Consider the following 21,193-nt stretch of genomic DNA (forward strand, 5'->3'; position numbering starts at 1 on the left):
CGGGGATTTGCGGGGAGTGGCGCCTGTTTCAAGATGGCGGCGGCGGCCGCCGGTGTGGGTGGAGGTGCTCGCTGGAGCCGGGGCTGTATCCTTGCCTGGGACTCGGTGTGAAGGGACAGCGGCGGGAGGGGTCGCTAGGGGCGTGCGGGGCGGTGTGTCGGGGGCTTTGGCGTGGAACCGATGCTGCACTGTGAGTCGGTTGGGGTTTTGTGGCCGTGGCAGGAGCTATGTGGGAGTTCCGCTGGCGAATGTGGTGAGGGCTTGACCTGGAGAGAGGGATTGGGTATGTGCCTGTTTGTAGGGGGTAACGAGATTTCAAGGGAAAAGTGACCTGGGAGAGAAGGGAGGGTCGTAAGAATTCTTCAGTGTGACCCAAGTGTGAAATCCCGGGGCGAGTAAATACATAGGAAGTGAGAAAGTTGCGTTTAGCTTATGGGAACTTTTAAGGGCATCAGCAGAGGGAATGAGATTGCTCAGTCTGGAGATAAGGAGGCTGAGGAGTGACTGTGGTGCTATGGCCGGGTGGCGGTCGGGCTCTTCTCCCGGGTGACAAGCGACAGGACAACACAGTGTTAAGCTGCTCCAGGAGAGGTTTAGATTGGACATTAGAAAGATTTGCTCACACAAAGGATGATTGGGCTGCCCAGGGATCTGGTGGGGTCCCTGGAGGTGTTCAGGGATAGACTGGACCAGGCACTCAGGGTTGACACGGTGGTGTCCACTCATAGGTTAGACTTGATAATCTCCGAGGTATTTTCCAACCTCATTGATTCTGTGATTCTTTAAAACTGAGGCTAGAAGCCGAGCAGGGAAGAGATTTGTCTTTTGTGACTGGCGCCTTAGCCGGACTGTGAGCAGAGCGTTTTGGGTGAGCCGGTGTGGGATGCGCAGGGCTCTGTGAGGGGCCAGCGCTGGCTCATCCTCAGCACCTGCAGGCTCCTGTCGGGGGAGACTGCGCGGGCTGGACACGTCGATGGATGGCTGTGGTGTGGGGAGCTCAGCCTGCACAGGCCTGGCTGGGAGAGATGTGCCTGTGTGGCTCAGAGAAGCCAAAGCTGCTGCTGGTGTTTGGGTTTGTGTGGCTGAGCTGGAGACTCGGCAGCTTGAAGTCGTTGGGGTAGAACTGACAGTCTGGCCTGGTGGGAATTTGGAAGCTGACAATTTAGTGCGGTTATGAGAGGTGTTCTCTGTGGTTGAGTTAGTCAATAGTTAGACTGAGAGTGGGATTTCAGCATCAAATGGAAGTGATTGGAAAGAAGAGTATGTGTGTGTGCTCTTTTATTGCTCTTTTATTTATGTTTGCCTGTACACACACTGGGACAGTGTGCAAGTGAAATAGGCCAGCTATCCCACGGCCTGTTTAGGGAGCACATCGTTATGATTTCCCATCTGTATTAAGTAAAAAGGATTTTTTACAACTTCTTCTGTGCTGTGAATGGGATGAAGGTGTGTGGCACATACCGGATTTATTGCCACACTATCACTACTCTGCTCAGTTGTGGAAGTGTTGATGCAATTACATTAGCAGTCTGTTTTTATCAGTTAATAGGTTGTTTCTCGTGACTAAATATGGTTTCTTGAGCCCACCAGTGGCCTCATGCATCATGATATTACAACAAATGAAATTCCTCCTGACAACCATTTTCATTCTACATGTTTTGGTGAATAGGCAGTGTTGCCTCTGATCTTGGAAAGTTTAAATTCTTAGAAAAACACATGGCACAATTTAAAAGTAATGGTAGTGTATGCTTTCAATGAAAGAGGAGCAGGTGGGGAATTTGTTAGATTGTTTTAATACATTTGGAAAACTGAAATGTTCATCATTGTTGAATCGACTCAGCACAGTAAGGCAGGTTGGATGAGTGAGCTGTACTCAGGTGCTGAATTTCTCCAGTGCCTCTCTCTGCCGTTGCACTGAACTTTAGCCATGGTGGTACAAAGTTTATAATACTATACCTGCCTTACTGGCAGTCTTGGGAGGCACGTGCCAGCAAATTAATGTTAAAAGGTTAAGGATGGTGCTGTTTCCAGTCTGTTACTCTGAGTCAGGGACATTGCTTATGAACCAGTCCTTGAGTCATTGTGATTTTCAGTCCAGCTGATTGAGATAGCCTGCTCTAACTTTGAGTTGTTCTATTGGGCTGCAAAGCTTCACCAGGAGAGTTGTCCTGGTAGCTGGGGGGAGTTATAGTGACAGCTTTGACTAGTCCTTGCATCCTGCTACTAGGAGTTTATCCACAGCAGCTGGCAATACCAGAGTCACACTCAAAAAGCAGGATGTTGTTTAGGCAGACTGATTTATTTCCTATAGCCATGTGTTGACACACAGATTAACCGTATGCCAGTTGAGCAGGAACTGCCCGTGCTGAAGTTTTTTGTTTCCTGAAGCAGTGTGAGCTGAACATACACTTCTCAGTACCCTGCAGCTTGCTGTTGTGGTTGTGCTGACACAGCTGTTTGGGCTGGGCTGCAATCCAGACTCTGACTTTTGATCCACCTTAGTGCTTTTTGAAAAGAGGGCACGCACAGTGTCTCCACAAAGTGGAGTTTGTTCAGCTTCCTCACCCGCCTGTGCTGTGCCCCCGCAGTGTGTTCTGGCAGCTGGAGGTGGCAGGCTGCAGCTCACAAGTGAGAACAGAAATGCTCTCAGTGTTTGTAGAGAACTGTCTCTGACAGCAGTACTCACTGAATGTGTTTTTAATCTGGTGTGAGGCTGATGAGTGATGATTGTTTACAAGTGATAAAGTGCTTCAACAAGATAAGTGGACCTGTGATGAGGCCCTTCCAGTGTGACTAGTACCAGTTGTGTGTTGTATAGTGGTTGTTGACTGAAGTTGCTGTCCACAGGGGGAAACTCCTAGACTTTTCCTAATTTTCTTCACTGTGTGGTAATTTACTAAATTAAGTTTTTGAGATGCTACTATGAGAATCAAATTTTAGTTAGGGCAAGAGTTTGTATAGGGTCATTGAAATATTTTCACGATTTTACTTTATTGTATGAATACAGCTGCAAAACCTTAAATGCATTTATCTGTTAAAAGTGCAGAAATGAGATAAATGAGTTAATTTGTGAACCACAGAAGGTTGAGGGAAGTAAAAGGGTGTAAATGAAAGAGAGTGGAGAAAAATTTTGTGCCCTGTGCTGTTGTTTTCCACTTTAGTATTGCCCTGGTTTCAGCTGGAATAGAGTTAATTTTTTTTCTTGTACCTGGTATGTTGTGTTTTGTATTTACCACGAGGCTAAAGCTGATAACACACTGATGTTTTGGATGTTGCTCAACAGTGCTTACCCAAAAACATGGACTTGAGTGACCCATGCTCTGCTAGTGAGCAGATGCAGAAGAAGCTGGGAGGGATCCTGTCCAGGAGAGCTGACCCAAAGTGGCCAAAGGGAGATTCCATAGCAGAACATTGTGTCCAGTACATAAACTGGGGAGTGTTGGCTGGGAACTGCCAGTTCCTGCTGGGGAAAGGGTTGGGCATTGCTCAGAGTGCAGCTACACTGTGCATCACTTGTTTCTTTCAGATTTTAATTCTCTCTCCCTCTTCCCTTTATGTTGCAATTAGTATAATTATCCTATTTTATTTTATTTTGTTTCAGTTATCGAGCTTTTCTTATCTCTACCCATGAGGTTTACTGTTTCTCTCTGAGTTTCCTACCCACTTGGGGCAGGGAGGTGGACAGAGAGTGGCTGTGTGGTGCTGAGTTGCTGGCTGGGATTAAGTCACAAGCATGTTATTTATGTGGGAATAACAATCTTTACATTCAGCTAAATGAAACTGCTCCTTTAAGGAAGACAGTATAATTTACACCCTTCCCTGAATTATATTGAGTCCTATTTTTAGTGGCTTTTAGGAGGCAGGGATTCAAGTTCAGTAGCTGCTAACAGTCACAGTGACTGCTAATAGCACAAATACTAGGTTTCTGTTGTTTCTGATTTTAAATTGTTCTCTGTGGTCGAGTTATTTGATAGTTAAATCTCTGGGATATTTGAAAGTTCTTGAAACATCTTAAAAGAAAATCAGTCCTCAGGCTTTTATGTATTACTCATCATGTGATGATCAGATGAGAATGACCAATTTGAAACCTTTTGCATTTATCTTCATTTGTGTTTCTTAGAATGTATTGCTCAAAATGGATTTCATTGCAATATCAATAAAGTGTTTCAGAATTTGCTTTCCCTATACATCAAGATGTTCCCAGCATAACAATAAACTGCTTGAATTTAAATAAATATTATTAGTTCATTATCTTAGTAATTGCTCTTGTAACTGGGGCTGGGCCCTGGGATCTTTTGCAAAGGTGATCTCTAAAATGAATTTTACAGGATGAAAGTTAATGAAGAGTGAAGGAGTAAGGCCTTTTGTTTTAGTAATCTCTGTGGTAATGTTTTTTTTTTTTCCCAACCAAGTTTTCCTTTCTTTTCTTGCTTCCAAATATGTTGATTTTTTTTTTTTTAAATCAACAGCTGTGTAAAATTGAGAGACCAAATACTTCTTACAGTCCTTTTTAAAGAGCCAAGCTTGCACTCCTTTTATTTCCTTTAACAAAGCCACATGCAGCTTCTGATGAAGAAGATCCACTGGTGTCTGTTTCAGGTATGACCTCCTAATAGATATAAACAAAGAGTTTTTTTCCTGTGGGTGATAGAATTTGCAGTGTCTTTTCACATACGTGGTCTGTGTACATAAGTGTGTTTAAGGTAGAGAGACACTGTAAGTTGTAATGGGACATATATGATTATAGCAGAGGATTTATGCTCTGCTGCTTAGATAAGCATACTGTATAAGATGAATAGTTTCAGGGGAGTTGCTTCTGTTGCAGGTACAGCATGGCTTTATCCAATTTATAAGGCAAGCTGAATTTTTAATGTGGTCTCCAAGGAATGTTGAAGCATTAGAGGTGTTAGGTCTTTTGTAAATTTTGAAGATATCAATTGAAATGAAGATTCATTGTGTACAGATAAAGCTATTATTTTTTTTTTATTAGTTCTTCTGACCTTGATTTACTGAGTGCATACTTGTGTTCATTGCTGGGGAAAAGATGAATGTTCTTAGTTCCCCTTCAGAATTCTCTTAATTGTTTTCAAACACAGCTCTTTAAGTGACACAAGGTCCTGGAAACGTATCTGGGGATGGTTAACTCTAGACTGAAATTGTGTGTGTGTTATCCAGCAGTTCTAATTTTTGAGGGATTATACTCTTTATGTTTGGGGTAGCATGGTGTACCCTTCAAAACTACTGGCCAAACATCCCTGTTAAACTAGAAAACACATGCCAGGTGATGTTGGATTGTTTTTCCCTGTTCTCTGGAAAGAAAGCAGGGGTCCTGAATGATGGAAACTGATTCACTCTGGGAAGTTTTCTACCCCTTCTGTGGAAGAGAATTTCAGGACCATTGTTCTCCTTTGTGTACGAACAAGGAGATCTTAGAGTTTATAATTTAGTTTTTTCACTTGAATTGATAGTATACTTCTGAAATTAATTACCCAAATAAATGTAATAGATCTGCTAGAATGAAGCTAATATGTTTTTGTTTAAAACTTTTTGCATTTCTGAACAGTCAAAAATCAAACCTTGAGTTGGTACCAAGTAGTTTTAATCTGGCCCTGGGAGGTTTTGGTGTTAGTGTCAGTGTTGTAATTGCAGCATCAGGATTTTCAGTGCTTTCATGTTCTTACCATGTGTAGTGGTGATCTAATTATGGCAGGAAATGTTTGACAAATGACCTGTGGAGTGTGCACTGCAGTGTTGCCTTACTCTTATGCCTGGTCCTGGAAGGAACAAACAGCCTGAGCATCAGCAGATTGCCTGGGTAACAGAAAAAATGGTATTTTATTACACGAGTGGTAGTTTAAATGGCTTTACTGCTGGTTGGTTCCTTACTGTCTTTGGGTATCAAAGCAGAAGCTCAATTTTATGCTTTTGCATCTTAATCAAATGCAGTTTGTTTGTACTGAGCTTCAGTCTGAAGACATAATGTGCAGTTCAGAATTTATGAAATGTTCATTGTGGCTGGGTGTCCTTCAGTGCCATGCACCTTTGTTTCTGCTGATGCATTCAACTTAAAGAAATTTTGTGTGGAGTGAGAGGCTGGGGGGAATTGCAGGCATATTCCTGAGGTGCTCATTCTTTTAAAAAAAGAAGCTGCTAAGGCAAGGTTGCCTTTGTGCAAGTCTGATTGTACAAGGCAAGAACAAGGCCCCTTTCCACTTTATAATCTGCATGTTCTGCTTGTCTTTCATTTATAGGAGTGTCTGTAAAAGGAAATTTAAGACCAAGGTGTTTGCCAAAATATCAAACTGGTCAAACCGAACTGAATGTGCCTGCAGCTGTTGCTTCTGTTTCCATGGATCCTGATAGAGGTACAGGAGATGTGAAAGGGCAGCAGGTCAGTAAAGGCTAATTTTTCTTGCTGTTAAGAGTGCACATAGTATAAAAAATGGCTGAAAATACTTAGATTGAAAACTTTTAAACAGTTTTAGAGTGGTTATTTTTACAGTCTCTTACACTTTTTACCCACTTTACATGGTGGGTTTCTAGCAGAAATTATCATATAAAGAGAACAAAGGCTGAATGTGCTAATTTATTTAAGTGGTGTGTAAATGGAGCTGTGTAAAACATATTATTTATATTTCTATGTGTTTATTTGTACAGAGACAGTGCATGTAGCCCTGGGTAGGGCCTGCCTAACCTATGCTTTACTAGTTAAATGTGCAAGAAGTTTTGTTCAGTGTATCCATTTTCATTGCTCTAGTAATCTAAATTAGACATAACAAAATGAGACCTTTTTGCTGTGCCTGCTCATGTTAGAAGGGTAAAATAATTTTTTGTTTTTGATAGTAAAAGTTCAAAATGCATTTGAGCAGTCAAGTAGCTTTGTCAGTTGATGTCAGCTACTTCCAATTTTGCGGTCTCCTCCTGTGAGACTAGGTGATGTTTTTCCTACAGTTCCTTGCATTAGAAATTCCAAACCAGCAGGGTTTCCTTTGGAAGATTATTATGTATTGTGATAGATGCTGTAATGTTTAGAAATCTGTTGAGAGATGCCATTTTTCTGACGTGGTTTGTGTAGTAAAATGACTGTATAAGTCATATGAGTACTGTTGAGTCTCTTCCCTAGCAGTCATCCTGGGCCAGCCTGTAAATCACTGGGGTTTGGCATCCTCCCACATGCAGGCAGGATCTAAAACCTTTGACTGCTTCTGCATTGCTTTTATTATCATGCAGTTAAATCTCATTCTTCATCTAAGATGTCCTTCTCTGCCTTCTTTGTGCTGAGTGACTGTATGCCACACATGTAGGTTCAGAATTCTGATGTAAAGACAGGTTACTCAATTATTGTTGTTTTGACAGTGTCATTTGCCCTTCGAATCCTTCAGATGACACATGACTAGTTATTAAACTGGTATTAATTTTTAGGCCTTTTCCTGGACTTGTCTATTTCCCTTGCTGTTTATCAGTCCTTGCTTTTAGAGGCGGTTATGTACCTCTACTTTGCAAATGATGCTGTTAAGTGGCATGCAGATAAATTCCACAAATAGCCCCCATTATGCAGAGTCTTTATGTAGAAGCATCTCTTCATGAGTATCTACAAGCCTGCTGCTTCACAGATGCCTTCATATGTCACATTAAAATCTGTTTTGTTGAATGGCACATTGATTGCATTACTTGTTGTCTAGAGAGTTTTTGCTCCTTTTTTGTGTAAGCCATTGTATAAATGGGTTTTGGTATACTCTTTTTTTAAAATGCAATGCCTGATATGTAAAATCTTAATTGGTGACTCGCACTTTTGTGTTATTGACAACAAGATGTGTTCAAAGCTATGTTTCATTTTTTGTCTTTTTAAACCTTCTGTTTTTTGCTTACCTTGCCAAATTCTCATGGAAACTTTGTACTCTGAAGATAAGCTTTGAATACTTGAAACAAACAGAACAAATGTTTTTACTTGTTATTGAAGAACTTATTTTGCATGGAATTTTCATAAACAATGCAACTCACTTTCTGCAAAGCATCATTGTATGCATGTCTAGGGAGAGCTGATGGTTCTACTATGGCACAGAGTCATAGAATGGTTTGGGTTGAACAGGACCCTAAAGATCATCCAGGCCAACCCCTCTGCCATGGGCAGGGACACCTTCCACTGGTGCTGGCTGCTCAGAGTCTCATCCAGCCTGGCCTGGACATAATTCTGAGTAAAATGCTCTAGGCTGGAGTAGGTGAGCTGCTGTGGTCCTTTCTGTGATTCTGCATGATTTTGTCATGCAGTTGTCACCTTCCAAGGTGTGGAGAAAATCTTCCCAGTACTGAATTCCAAAACTGTCTTCTGTCCCGAACTGTGTAGAAAGGACAGAAATCTGGGAAAAGGAGACAAAACATTCTTGGCCTCTACCTCCTTTGTGGTCTTCTGATGGTTGAGATGTTGCTGTGCATTATTTCACAGTTTCATTTTGATGAAGTCTGCCTCTGAGAATTTCTCATATATCATCTGTGCATACCAGTGGGCAATAGAAAAAGCTGGTTTTCCTCTTCATTCCACAAAGGTTTGTCTGACAATATGGAGATTGATTTGGGTTGTAGTTTTGGAGACCTTCTGTTAAAATCTCCTTCACAATGTGATCAAGCTTCATTCTCTTTTTTGAGATCTGTAACTTTTAATTTTTCTTAAAGAAGTTCTGCTGTCTGTCTGCTAATAAAAAAAAAAAAAAAAGTCACACATTTTTAGCATGGGTAGTGAAATTCCTTCAATTCCATATGTTGGCTTGAATTCAGTCAAATTAGATATTCTGTCTTCATATGTTTGGGAAGAAAACTGAAATCAAATGCCCCTTGAGAAGTGTTGAATTTTGCCTTGTGAAATTCCTTTTCCCCTCGAGAAGAATCCACTGAAGTTAAAAGGAAGGGTCTGGCAGGTATGACATGAGCCTGTGTGAAAACACCACCTCTCTTTGTAGTGGCCATTATTCTTTAATTGTTTTTAAGATGCTGTTTAAGAGGCAATGAGCTAGGAAGGAAAGGGGTCACTTCCTCTCGGTCCGTGTAGATCAGCTGCTGTTACTGATAATGAGAAAAGCCCAGTGGTGGCTTTGTATTGTTTTATGCACTATTGCGTTGACTTTGCCAAACTTCAGGGCATCTGGTGGCATTCTTTTATCCGACGTAAAGCACTGCATGTACTATTTGTACAAGTATAAACCGAAACTCCTTCGATTGACTGGACATACTTGAAGCTTGCCAAAATCCTGGACAGAGCAGCATGGCTGTTATTGCTGCGTTTGCCTTGGGGTTCGTATTTCGTGCTCGCCCGTCGCACCGCGGAGCTGAATAGCGGCTCTCGGGGATTTTGGGGGGCGCAGCCGGTTTGGAGCCGCTCCCCGCCTGGAGCAGCAGAGCGCCCTCTGCTGAGCACACGCGGCAGGTGCGGCGCTCCCCCGCCTGGCGCACCTCAGGATTCTTCTTTGAAATGTTTTATTTACAAAACTAGCAAATAAGCCATTAAAGCCCAACAGTAGCCACGTGTGAAGGTGTGCGCGTGGTTTTCTCTGTATTAGAAAAATGAAATAAGGGTCTTACTCTCTGCTAACAATATTTTGCTGTTTTGTATGCTTTGGTTACAAATGCTAAGACAGCATTTTTTTTTCTTGCTCCCTACGTTATGATCTTAATATGATAAAGTTCAAAGCTGGATTTGGATATTGCTGCACTTAATTTCCAAGTCATGAGAACCCACTCCTCTTTATCTAATATGAATCAAGGAATAGTGCATGTCTTAAAACTTTACCCAGCATGTTTTAATATTGAAGCTAGCAGCTTGCATTTGAATTACAAATCTCTTAAAATAATTCTTTGCAATTTGGTAATTTGTTTCATTGAAATGTACTTACGTTTTAAAAAATACAAATTTTATTTCCAGTTGGAATTGATCTACTTTCAGCTTCTAATTATTAAGTCTTGAAATGCTTTTAATAGCTTATGAAATATTTGTTTTCTTTTAAACAGTACATTCTAAAATGTAACTTTAAATTTTCAGGGCACTAATGAAGGAGGAATGAAGAGTGCTTCTTTAAAGGATTTGTGTCCTGAGGACAAGAGACGCATTGCAAACTTAATTAAAGAACTTGCCAGGTAAGAAGAAGCATCACCTGAAAATGCATTAAGTTTAAAGAGAGTCGTTTCTCTAATTAACATCAAGCAATGTAGAACTGCATTAAAAACCTGAATATTTGCACAAGGTAATTTTTCTTGCTGGAAAAAGTATGAAGCAGCCTGGTTGGTTTTTCCTTGCTTTTTGAGTCCCTAAATATATATTTGAAACAGAGGCCAGAATTTCATGACCAGCAGTACTTCATCTGTAATGTCCTAATGAAGGGCTAGGATTTTGCTTGTTTTGTTTATGAAGTGCTATAAATAAACACATTCTGCATTGGAAATTACAGACTTTGTCGCTATGAAACTTTGTAATGCTTATTATTTATCAGAGGTAAGCTTTTGTAGGGAAGGTCATGGTAAAGGTGCACTGCTGATTTTGCAGCTGGAACATGTTGATAATGATTTGCCTGTGTAATTTTTACTCACCTAATCAAACTTTTTCTTGCTTCCCTTAAGCTCCAAAGATTCTACCTATTCCTTGAAAGGAGAGGTAGAGATAGTGCAAGTTTCTCAGCTTTAGCAAAAGTCTTTTTTAAAGTTTTGTTCCAGTACTATTTACATTCTCAAAGGTAAAGGAGTTAAAAAAGAGGTTGAATTAAAGTCAGATTTTTGTCCTACTCTTTGTCTCTAACACCTCAGAATTTCTGGAAATCTCTTTCTTTCAGAATGGATGTAAAAATGAGGAGGAGCACATGTGCCTTTGGCAGCTTTGCCATGTCAGTGGGGAAGCTCTTGTGAGGTGATCCAAAGTCCTTTGAGCTAAAAGTTATTTTACATACTTATAATTTTAAAAATTTTTCTAGAACAAAATGTAAGTTCTCTAATAATAATGAAATACTTTTTGACATAGATCCCTTATGTCTGTGCAATAATTGGCAAGCATTACTGTCCTTTTTCATTTTATATAGGAAAATTTGGAAAATTAGAGGAATTAAGTGACTTGTTCAAGGTCATGCAAAAACTCTCTGGTGCAGCCAGGAATATTTTCTCTCTGATTATCCTTAGCCATTGGACCGTTTTACCTGCTAATAATTTGTACTAATACAGAATTTCTTGCCATACAGTATTTTAGTAATTTCTGAAGTTCTTCATGCTTGCAACTCTATTTTATCATGCCTTGTGTTAGAAAATGTATAGTTAAGGCTGTCATAAAGAGTAGATTGGTGGGCAGCCTGGTTACAAATTGTCAGATGTTGGAGCTATTCGGACACAGTTGCCACTGTTGATATATAGAGGTATATTCTAATATTAAAAAAGCCTTTCATTACTTTGTTCCTCATAATACACTGCTCCCTAGTGAATAGTAGTACAGTAATTCATTTGAGCATGGGATTCTTCTTAAATCTCAGATGCTGTGATTTTTCCCTGAGGACAGTTTGATATTTCTGCCTGACATTTCTTTGAAGAAAAATAGAAGGTGCAGCAACATTAATTTTGAAAAGTAAAATTAGTGGAACACTATTATTTTATACTTAGTTCTCTTTTATTTTTAAACCTAATCATATTTTTATTGGATGTAATTAAAAGTCCTTTGCAGAGTAATAGGGAAGTTGAACTTTAATTCCGCTCACCTCGTCACTTTTTTAAAACTCTCCATAATTTTCATCTTTAGTTGTGCAATGATAGAGAGTTTTTACAAGCAGTAGAACATTCTGAGCTACTTTGGAGAAGAAAAAGGAACAGCAGAGTGTTGAAAGTTTTGCAGGAACACTGTCCTGCAGTAAATACTTAAAGCTCAAGTGAGACCTTTATTACTCTATCTCACTGTTCCTTATTTTGCTACAATTTCTGAATGGTAGTTGATGCTAATTTGTGCATGTTTGTTTCAGCATGGTGAACAGAAATAGATTGATCAGTAAGTAATGTATGAAGGCTCTTGTAAAGGGGTAAAATTCTGTTTGTGTGGAAACCAGCTGCAAATTATGATTGATTCCTGAGGCTTGAATTTCAGTCAGGTCTTGCTTGAGCAGTTCAGGTTAGTAGTCTTTCCCCATCTTCTGTGACTGCTGAAGGAGAGACCTCTGCTATATTTTTCTTTTCTTCCTCTTCTGATATTTTATTTCTCTTCCTCCAGCTCTCATTCTCACTGCACTTTTGAACATTGAGGGTGTATGTGACAGTGCATTTGGTAATTTGCTGAAGTGTCAGACTTGGTCTTGGTGTGAGTAAATTCTGATGCTGGCTACATTAATATAATTTTCTCTGGGAAAAAAAAAAAAGCTTCTGTAAAGATCTGCTGCTGGGGATTCCATGGCTGACATGACCTTAGCTGTTTGGAATTTCGTGGAGTTGGATTTTGAGACAGAGTGTAAAGAAAGAACTCAACTGTATTCTTTCTAATCCTCCTTTCTGGGCTAAATAGTTGTAGTTTTTGATCTGTGCTGCCACCTGTGAATATAACCATTATCTTCTTTGAATGTATCCTTTTAAGGTGAAATGAAAATAGCAGACTGGAGCCAAGGTTTAAAATACTAAAAAATGTTGCAAATTTGGGTTTTTAAATTTATTGTGTCAGCAGATTCTTTTAAAACTGCTTTTGTAGAGGAATTTCTGAAAAGAATGAGTCATGCCCATGAATGCCAAAGTGCTTTGTGAGTAAGTGGGGTATTCTTGAGTGTGATCAGTCATTATTTTCTAAGACAGCCAGCATGGCATCTTTGTGTTTTCAGTAAGGTCCTCCTGGCTTAGTGGTGAAAGTGGCACAGTACGAGCAAGTTTTCTCTCTCCCTATAAGCAAAGTCCTTTGAAAAGAGGCAAAGAAGATTCTCTCTGAGCTTTTTATTCCTGCAGGCTGCTCCTGAAGCAGTCATCAGGTTATGTAATGAAATGAGCAGTGACATGGTGAAGACACAGAAAGATTCTTACGCTCGTACTTGCTGCCAGTGTCAGGACACATCAGCCTCTCCTGAGAAGGAGCAGCTCAGGGCCTGCTGGGATGCAGACTGTTGGACATTATGGACTTGCTAGGCACCACTCTGAGAATGATTATGAAGTATTCTGGAGTGAAATACTTTGAGTGACATGCAGGTTTTGAGAGCTCTTTCCGTCTTGGTGTTTGGCTGAATAGAGAGGATCATAACTCCTTAGCAGAGAGAGTGGGTGTGTGTGTGTGCTTGCAGGGATTCACTTTGCTCCTACTTGATAAGCAGCCATATGCAGACTTTGGGACTCCTAGTATGGCAGGCACATCATAATTACTTCTCCCCTGATCACAGATGCCTGTACAGCTTACATGTGAAGTTTGCCTTTTGAGTGAGCAAAGGCATTTACTAAGCGATGTAGAATGGTTCATGAAAGTTTAATTTTTAGTTTTAGTGGTGAAAATTGGTATCTAACTATTTAGCATTTTTTCTTTTCTTTAAATAAGATAGAGAAAGCTTGCTTCCTGTTGTCTTTGCAAACAAATCTTCAGAAGCAATTTTGGTAGAAAGGTGTCATATGCCCTTATGCACCCATGGGAGGGAGCAATTTTGCTTTCCAAATGAGATACAAGATGGCTTTTGCTATTTATATTAGTGTTGTTCTGACCAAGATCACTGGCATGCCCAGAATGACTTGGCTACTAAACCAGTCTTCAGATAGCCCTTCATTCCTTACTGAGAAAATGCTTCCCTCTTCCCAAGACCCTGGATTCCTAAACTCATTGCAGGGTGCTAGTAGGTTTGGGTACTAGTCTTTTCTACTGCCTTTGATATGAAGCTGAAATTGAAATTTTCTAACAAAAAGTGAAAATGGGATTCGAAACAGAACATTAATTTGGTTACAGAACAGAAAACATTGCAGAGGTTTCAGTAAAGCTAATATAGTATATATCTGCTGTTTTTCTTCCAGTCCTTAAGATCTTGGAAGGAAAACTTGCCTGTGGTTTGTATTACAAATCTTGTGTGTTTGGCTTATTGTGTTGCCTTCTCTCCTGGGTTACACTGCTTTGCATTTAACCAAATTGTTACCTGGCTTTAACATCACAATCTTTTCTCTTTTTTTGTGTGTTACTTTAGGATCAATTTTGTGCTGCAGTTTTCTTAATTGGTCAGGCAGTGAGACTGCAAATGAGATGTCCCTAAGCTTGTCTGGAAATTACTTTTTGTTGATAGGTAAAGCATGCCCAGGATTATTGTATCACCAATCACACTTACTTTCTGTGGTTAAAAAGTAATTTGTAGCTCTAAATTCATGCTGTGAAATCTAGTTTTGTATTTTGCAGGTTGCACATCATAAAATTTATCCATTGTGTAGCCATTTCAATTAGGTTTTGGGCCCATAGCATTTTTTTATTACTTTTTCTAATGTGTGGAAACTGCATATGATGCTTGAGTAAAATGTGTCAGATTTGTGAGTCCTGATCCTTGGATGAAAATTCTGTTTCTTTGTTTCTTCCCCCCCTGTTCCCCCTCCTGCATGGTGGTCTTCCCTGTTACAGATGCCATTCTTTGCCTGGAATTTAAAACTTGTAGTTTTCAAGAATGGTCACCCAACTCTTTTTGTCTTTGCTAACCAGTTGGCAGACTAATACTAGATTGGTATTTACTAAAAGATTAGTGTTCCCAGGCAGTGTAGGACTGATCAGGGAAGCTCCCAGTGTCTGCATCTCTGTTTTTTGTTTAGTTTATCTTTTGTCTTAACTAGCTGAGCTGCAGTGTTCTTATTGCATTTCAGATTTTTCTTGGTAAGAGCTCATTTTAAAAAAATTTGAGAAATAGAAGATTCTGTTTTTAATTTGCTTTTTTAACTCTGCCTTTAGTCAGAAAGAGCTGAGTTCTGTCCCTGGTGTAGTGTTGATGTATTATCATGACTTTTTCTTGTGCATGTCAGTTTTTCATTAAACAAATAAAACTTGAAGTGCTGTTGACTTGTGCAGTGCTTCAAAAATTCCACCTGGAGAGCATAAGTCCTGCTTACTCAGTGGAATGAGTCAGTGTCATCAGCAAACTCCTTGATCAATTCCTTCTTGAGATCAGACAGAAATACTAGTATCAGCAGTGGACCTGGGAGCACACAATAATAATTGGAACTGGTGAACTAGGAATTAATTTTAACCCTAAGGTGGATGGTTTAGGAGGGCTTTTTGTCAATATATTTGCATTATGAGTTTTTCTAAAGAGGGTCCTCTAAAATAAAATGATTTATTTAAATGCATCTAGAATTATATAGGCTTTGAACTGTTAAATTTAAAACAAATCTTGAACAAAAGATGGTGCATGTGCTGTGGCACAAGGTAGGTGAGTGTGAATTCTGTGCAAGAAAATGTTGCAGACAGTAAATGGAAGCAATAATTCCACTGATTCATCATGTTTGCTCTCAGCTGTCATTTGTCTGTTTGATCCTGGAGGCAAGAACAATGGAGCTGGATACCAGCATGTTGCTCAGTGGAGCAATTGAGCCCTTTGTAGTTGTGCTTTCATTCTTTCACTGCTCTTTTCTGACCCAAGTGGGTGAACAGACGGTGAAATTACTTTTGAGGAGCATTATATGAGCCTTGTAATGTTTTTGTACAGCATCAGTGAAGACCTCCATAGTTCTGCTAAAAATCATCTGTTCTTTACTGCCAGAAGGCAAATAAATAAGTTTATTAAAAAAAAAAAACCCAAAAAACAACTTGCTGTGCTATTTATAGGAAATGGCATAAATCCAGCATATTCTGATAACATTCTTGTGTTCCTTTTCTCTAACTTCCTTTTGCCACTTCCTGTGAGTAACCATCTTTTGTATCTTGCTTGCCCTTTATGGGCTGTCTCCTGCTTTGTGATACATAAACACATACTGCCACATTTCTTCTGAGATCACTTACTGTTCTCAGTCATTTACTGCGTAAGATATGTGGCACAATATATTCATGTGTCTGGAGTGTGACAACTTGTTGTGATGTGTGTTAAATACAAACACAGCACGTGAATGTGATGCACACTGATATAACCAACAAATCACAGATCTAGAGATGAGTAAAGTCTGCTAAGTTTTGTTTGATTTTTCTAGTGCTCTGTTCTTTCATACCTTTTTTCTTGCACCATTGTTCAATTTTAGTGTTTCTGGGTGCTTGTCTCAAGCAGCATCACTCCTTCAAGTTACTGAGCAAGCTTCCTTCTTTTCATAGAATGCTGGACATGGTACTCGTTCTTTCCAGTTCCCTGTCCTGCTCTTGTTTCAGTCCATGGGCATTGAGTTCTTCATTCGAGTTTTCTAATTAACTTTTTTTTGATTTTGCATCTTTTACTGATGATGTGAAGGAATTTCATATGTGCTGTAGTCATTTATCTGGTTGCACTGGACTCAGAGGAAACAAATGGGCCACAGTTTGATGGGAAAGCCTCCATCTGCACCTGTGGCAAATGTGCTGTGGCTGTTACTGCAAGGAAGCGTGGAAAATATTCCTTAAAAGTTTGTTGTCTGCTTAGCTGAGGAGCACAGAGGTGCTGGTGTAGGTCCAGAGTTTATATAGGTGGTTCCCTTTACCATGTTTCTTTAATGCTGTGTGCACAGCCCTTTTGACAGTGATGGAGGGGAGGTGGCCTAGGAACAGGCTGAACTCATCACACCTTCCCAGGCTTGGCCCAAGGTTGTGAGTGAGGCCTTGTGCATTTGATTAATGGAATGCTTTGACACTAAATCTGTGTCTTTTTTTTTCCCTGCACATTAGAAATGTTACAATTAATAGTTGGATCCAAGCTTTCAAACTGCCTTAATTTGAAGAATTTGATTATACGGTATCTGTTGTTTGTCTCCCTCTAGATTTGTAGAGAAAAAGTGTGAGTTTCAGTATTGCAATTTCCAACTTCATGCAGTCTGCTTGAGCTGATATGGGAAGGGCTATGGGTTGTTCTTGGAGTTGGGGAATACTGCCTGCCTATAATTCACTCCAGGGGAGTGACCCAGTTGTGGTATTTATGACTTTTCAGCTGGAAGTTCAAAACAAATCTGCCCTCTTAAGGGAAACCATGATAATAAATGTATGGCTCATTCCTTGGATGAAACATTCTGTTAGTAATATTAGTCTAATGGAACAAGTGGAAGGCTTATTGTGATACTTACATATACATATTTCATTTTTTCCTATAAGATTTCCTCTTCCTATAAGATTGTTCCACTTTAAGGAAGTTAAAATTGGAGTTTTCTAAAAGTTGTATTGCTTTGGTCTCCTGTCACCTGTGTTGTGGCAGCTGTTTCATCATCATAAAAGGCTGAACTTTAAGAGCCTTCAGCAACAGAAATTGCCTAAGTGCAGAGCAGTAATATTTATTAGTCTAAGCTCATTACTTAATATTTTTGTGGAGCTTTTATAGAACCATGATTTCCAAGCCAAGTTTTTTTAGCATAGTTACAGGATCATCTGTGCATAATGATCTTATTGCCTACGTGATACCTGAATAATTGTTTTTACAGCCTGCTCTTGAGGTGCAGAATAAATGATCATTGTAAGCCTTTCTCACATTGTCATCTTTTAATCTTGATCCAATTATTTACACTGAACAGCAAGATACAGGGTGCCATGCCCCAGACAGAAAGGAAAATTTACTCTTGTAGCTTGATATTTGAAAATCCTCAGAAAAGGACAAACTGTTTTGTTTGGAGAAAGCTAAGAAGAAAAATGATTCTTTCTGGACTTGTATTTGACCAGTGAAGGTGAAAGAAGGATTAGTTTGTAGATTAAGAAACAGAAAAGTTTTCCAGAGTTTTCTTCCTGTCAGCTAAGCTCTCCTATGTGAGTTTTCTGTGTTCCTATCCTAGGTTTGTAAGTATCCCAGTGAATCCTCATTATGGCTGCAGGGAATCAGACTGAACAAACCTATTGTGGGTTCAGGTCCTCACTTTGTTCTTCCATGCTGCCCATTAATGTGCAGGTACTCTACTGAGACCAGTGTTTTTGGAAAAAAAAACCAAAACCAGTATTACATAAAGTCATACAAATCTTCCTGTATAATATATTAAAACAAGCATTGTAAGTATCTTACTGATTTAAGGGTGGAGAGGTTGTTATTCATTTACCTGTAAAGTGGTGGAGGAGTTGGAAGTCAGGCACTGTGGGTTATGGGCATATATTTTATTTTTTTCAAATTCTTTTCAGGGTAAGTGAAGAAAAAGAGGTGACAGAAGAACGGCTGAAAGCTGAACAGGAGTCGTTTGAGAAGAAGATCAGACAGCTAGAGGAGCAGAATGAACTTATCATCAAGGAAAGGGAAGATATCCTTTAAAAATATGTGCAATGGCTCACTGGAATAAAAAAGTGAAGTACAGAGAAATAATTGTTCTAATTTATGGCATAGAATAAATCTGCATGTGCTGCCATTCAAAAGCAATCAGAGAGATGACTTGTCAGCATGTGACACTGGTTCATTTGAGCTTAAACTGCCATCCAGCTGTTCCTATGATGTTGTTTTGCTATAAAATAGATATTTGTCAACTAAAAAATGACAATAAGGAATTTGCACATTAAAATATGATTATAGATTTTTTTCAATTCTGTTAGGTGATCATAATTTGGGTCTAAAACTTGCATAGTGTTCCATTTTTCTCCATCCCTAGAGAAAGGGAATCTACACTAAATGGCTATAAATTAAGTATATGTACTAGGAGGTTTATCTAGCTTAGATTTTTTGTTTGGTGTAGGGTTAGTTGGTTTGTTTGTTTGTCTGTTTGTATGTAAAAACAGTTAGCAAATTCTCTTTTCTTGCTGATTGTGACTTGCATTTCTTTAAGCTGTGTATGTGTAGTCCCAATCCTGGAATATCACATGTAAAGTCACTATTGCAGGAATTGCAATTTTCCTTTTGAGGGTGTGACAGACCTTTACAAAGGTCTCTGGTTAATTTCATTTCTAAATATCTGATGGTGATGCTTTGTTGTAAAATTTCTCAGAGGGCTAAGGATTGGCTGCAGTGGGTTAGTGAAGAGACTGGCCTGCAGCTACAGGAAAAGCAAATAGTGGGTGATTCATTGGGAGCTGCTTTGCCAGTAGGGAGTGTAGTAATGTTTTTTAAAAAGCCCAATATGCAGTACTGTTTTCAGTCCTGAGCCATTATTTGTTCAACTTTAAAATGAAGTTAGTGACAAAAAGAGGCTTTTCAAGCTATGGGCCAGTGTTGAAACAGAAATAGTGATAATTCAGAAACTTAAACATGAATTTAGAAGAGGGTTCTTGAAAATTCCAGAAATCCTATTTCACAGTTTAGCACTGGGAGGCCTAACAAAAACAGTGCTTTCTTTATGATGGAACATGCTTGGCTTAAGAAAGTCATTCAGTGATGTGTGGTCTCTGTCAGGAGAGCATTGCCCTGTTGACCTAGAACATCCCTTGTACACAGTGGCCACTTATTTTTCCAGAAAGAATTTTGTCTGTCCTGAATAATATACATATCAACAAACTTAGCTGGCTATGAACTACTACTGGAAAATATTAGATCTGAGGTATTTCAAGAGCCATTAGATGTGGCAACTACTCTTTGACATTGATTTCACTGAAGCCAGTATTTTGTTGTGTATTACATCTTGTGTATTCAGTCAGCTCGTGAATGTGGGTGGGATTTTGTTCCTGATTTTTTGTTACTTATCCACCCAAAACTTTCAATAATTCTCATGAAGTTTATTTGGCTAGTGGCAAGTGGCTTGCTTTTTTTTTTTTTATTTGTTATTTTCTCCATTTCTTCTTTTCCTTTATCAGAAATAGATTGCACAAGCATGAATACTTTTCCAGAAGTCCTGTAGACATGGCAGAAGGTTAATGCATGCAATTTTACACTTCATAAAACTCTGTAAAACCTAGATATATAAAACAAGGTTATAATTTAAAACAATGTAGTTTTAACTGCTGCAATACTTGCCTATCATACATGAATGATTCAAGATCTTCAGTGTAACTCTGATCACTTAATTTTTTAAAACTTGCAGAGACAAGGAATAGTAGAAATGACTTGCTGAGGCTGAATACAGATTATGGCCATTTCAAGTACAGTAACTTGAAATTCTTTAATTCCTTCTGGATTGTGGTGTCCACTTGGAAATAAGATATCAGGGATGTAATACCATAAGAAAAAAAATTCAAGTCTGTTAAAATAAATTTTACCTCTTTTTTGCTGCACATAGCTAATTTGTTCTCTATGAGAACTTTCTTTACTGCAGTGTTTGAAAGTACCCTGCAGTAATAAATTGGTGCTTCTGATATAACTGCAGCTATCCAACAAAGTGCAATTTCAGCTTGGTAAGAGTTTAGTTCACTTAGCATGGGGACTGTGTGGGTTTTTTTCAGGAACACGTATTTATGTTGTTCTGTTTTTTTTTCCTTGAGATTCTTGCAGGAGAAATATTGTTTCGTGCTTGAAATGCCTAGTTTAAGGAAAATCCATCCTTATTTTGTTATGGTTGATTTTTTTTTACATTGAGAAGCTATGAAGACCCCTCTGTTCATATTTGCTGCTGATGAGCTATGACAGAAGCTTTGGGGGAAGGGAGATGGGTAGTATGCAATGATCTCACCACAAAACTTTGAGTAACTTCTCAGCATTAAAAAAACAGCATCTGTCTGCAGCCCAAGCTCACCTTTACTTTGGAACTGCTCACTGCTGCAACAACTAAAATTTCATGCAGATTTAGAAGTCAATTCTACCTTTCCTTAGCAGGTGAAACTTTGAAAATTGAATACTTAGTACTAGAGATTTCAAATAGTCAATTGGTCTACACCATCTTCCTAAAGCAATATTTAGGCCTGTCATGTTACCTTATAATTTGATCAAAAGTAGTTGTTTTGGCTTGGTTTGTCTCATGACCTTTACACTTCATATTTCTTTCAAAAGAAACTTGCTCCAAAGTGTTTCAAAACAAAGTGTTCCAAAACCAAAAGAGGATTAAAACTTTGTTTTAACTCTTTTGCTTATAATAAACCTGAATATTCTAGTGCTGCTGTTCGTAGATGTGACACTTAGTGTGTTCAGGTATGCATGCTGGGATGACATCTCTTGCTGTTTTTACTAAAATTTGCACAACTGGTCTGAACAGGATAATCCAGTAACAGCAGCTCGCGCTCTTTTGATGCCCTCTCTAATGAAAGTGTCTTAAA

General features: G+C 39.1%; 1 protein-coding gene across 1 annotated transcript; it reads left to right on the forward strand.

Annotated features, from left to right (window-relative positions):
- Positions 1–3: 3 nt before the first annotated feature.
- LOC306814158 (protein hinderin-like) lies at positions 4–18,440 on the forward strand. The gene is made up of 5 exons (XM_079329949.1): positions 4–85; positions 4,564–4,599; positions 6,252–6,391; positions 10,031–10,125; positions 18,209–18,440. Exons 1-5 carry the CDS (start codon positions 34–36, stop codon positions 18,333–18,335), a joined length of 450 nt encoding a protein of 149 aa, XP_079186075.1. The 5' UTR covers positions 4–33; the 3' UTR covers positions 18,336–18,440.
- Positions 18,441–21,193: the final 2,753 nt, after the last annotated feature.

Source organism: Erithacus rubecula, assembly GCF_903797595.1.
Source record: "Erithacus rubecula genome assembly, chromosome: Z".
Lineage (NCBI taxonomy): Eukaryota > Metazoa > Chordata > Aves > Passeriformes > Muscicapidae > Erithacus > Erithacus rubecula.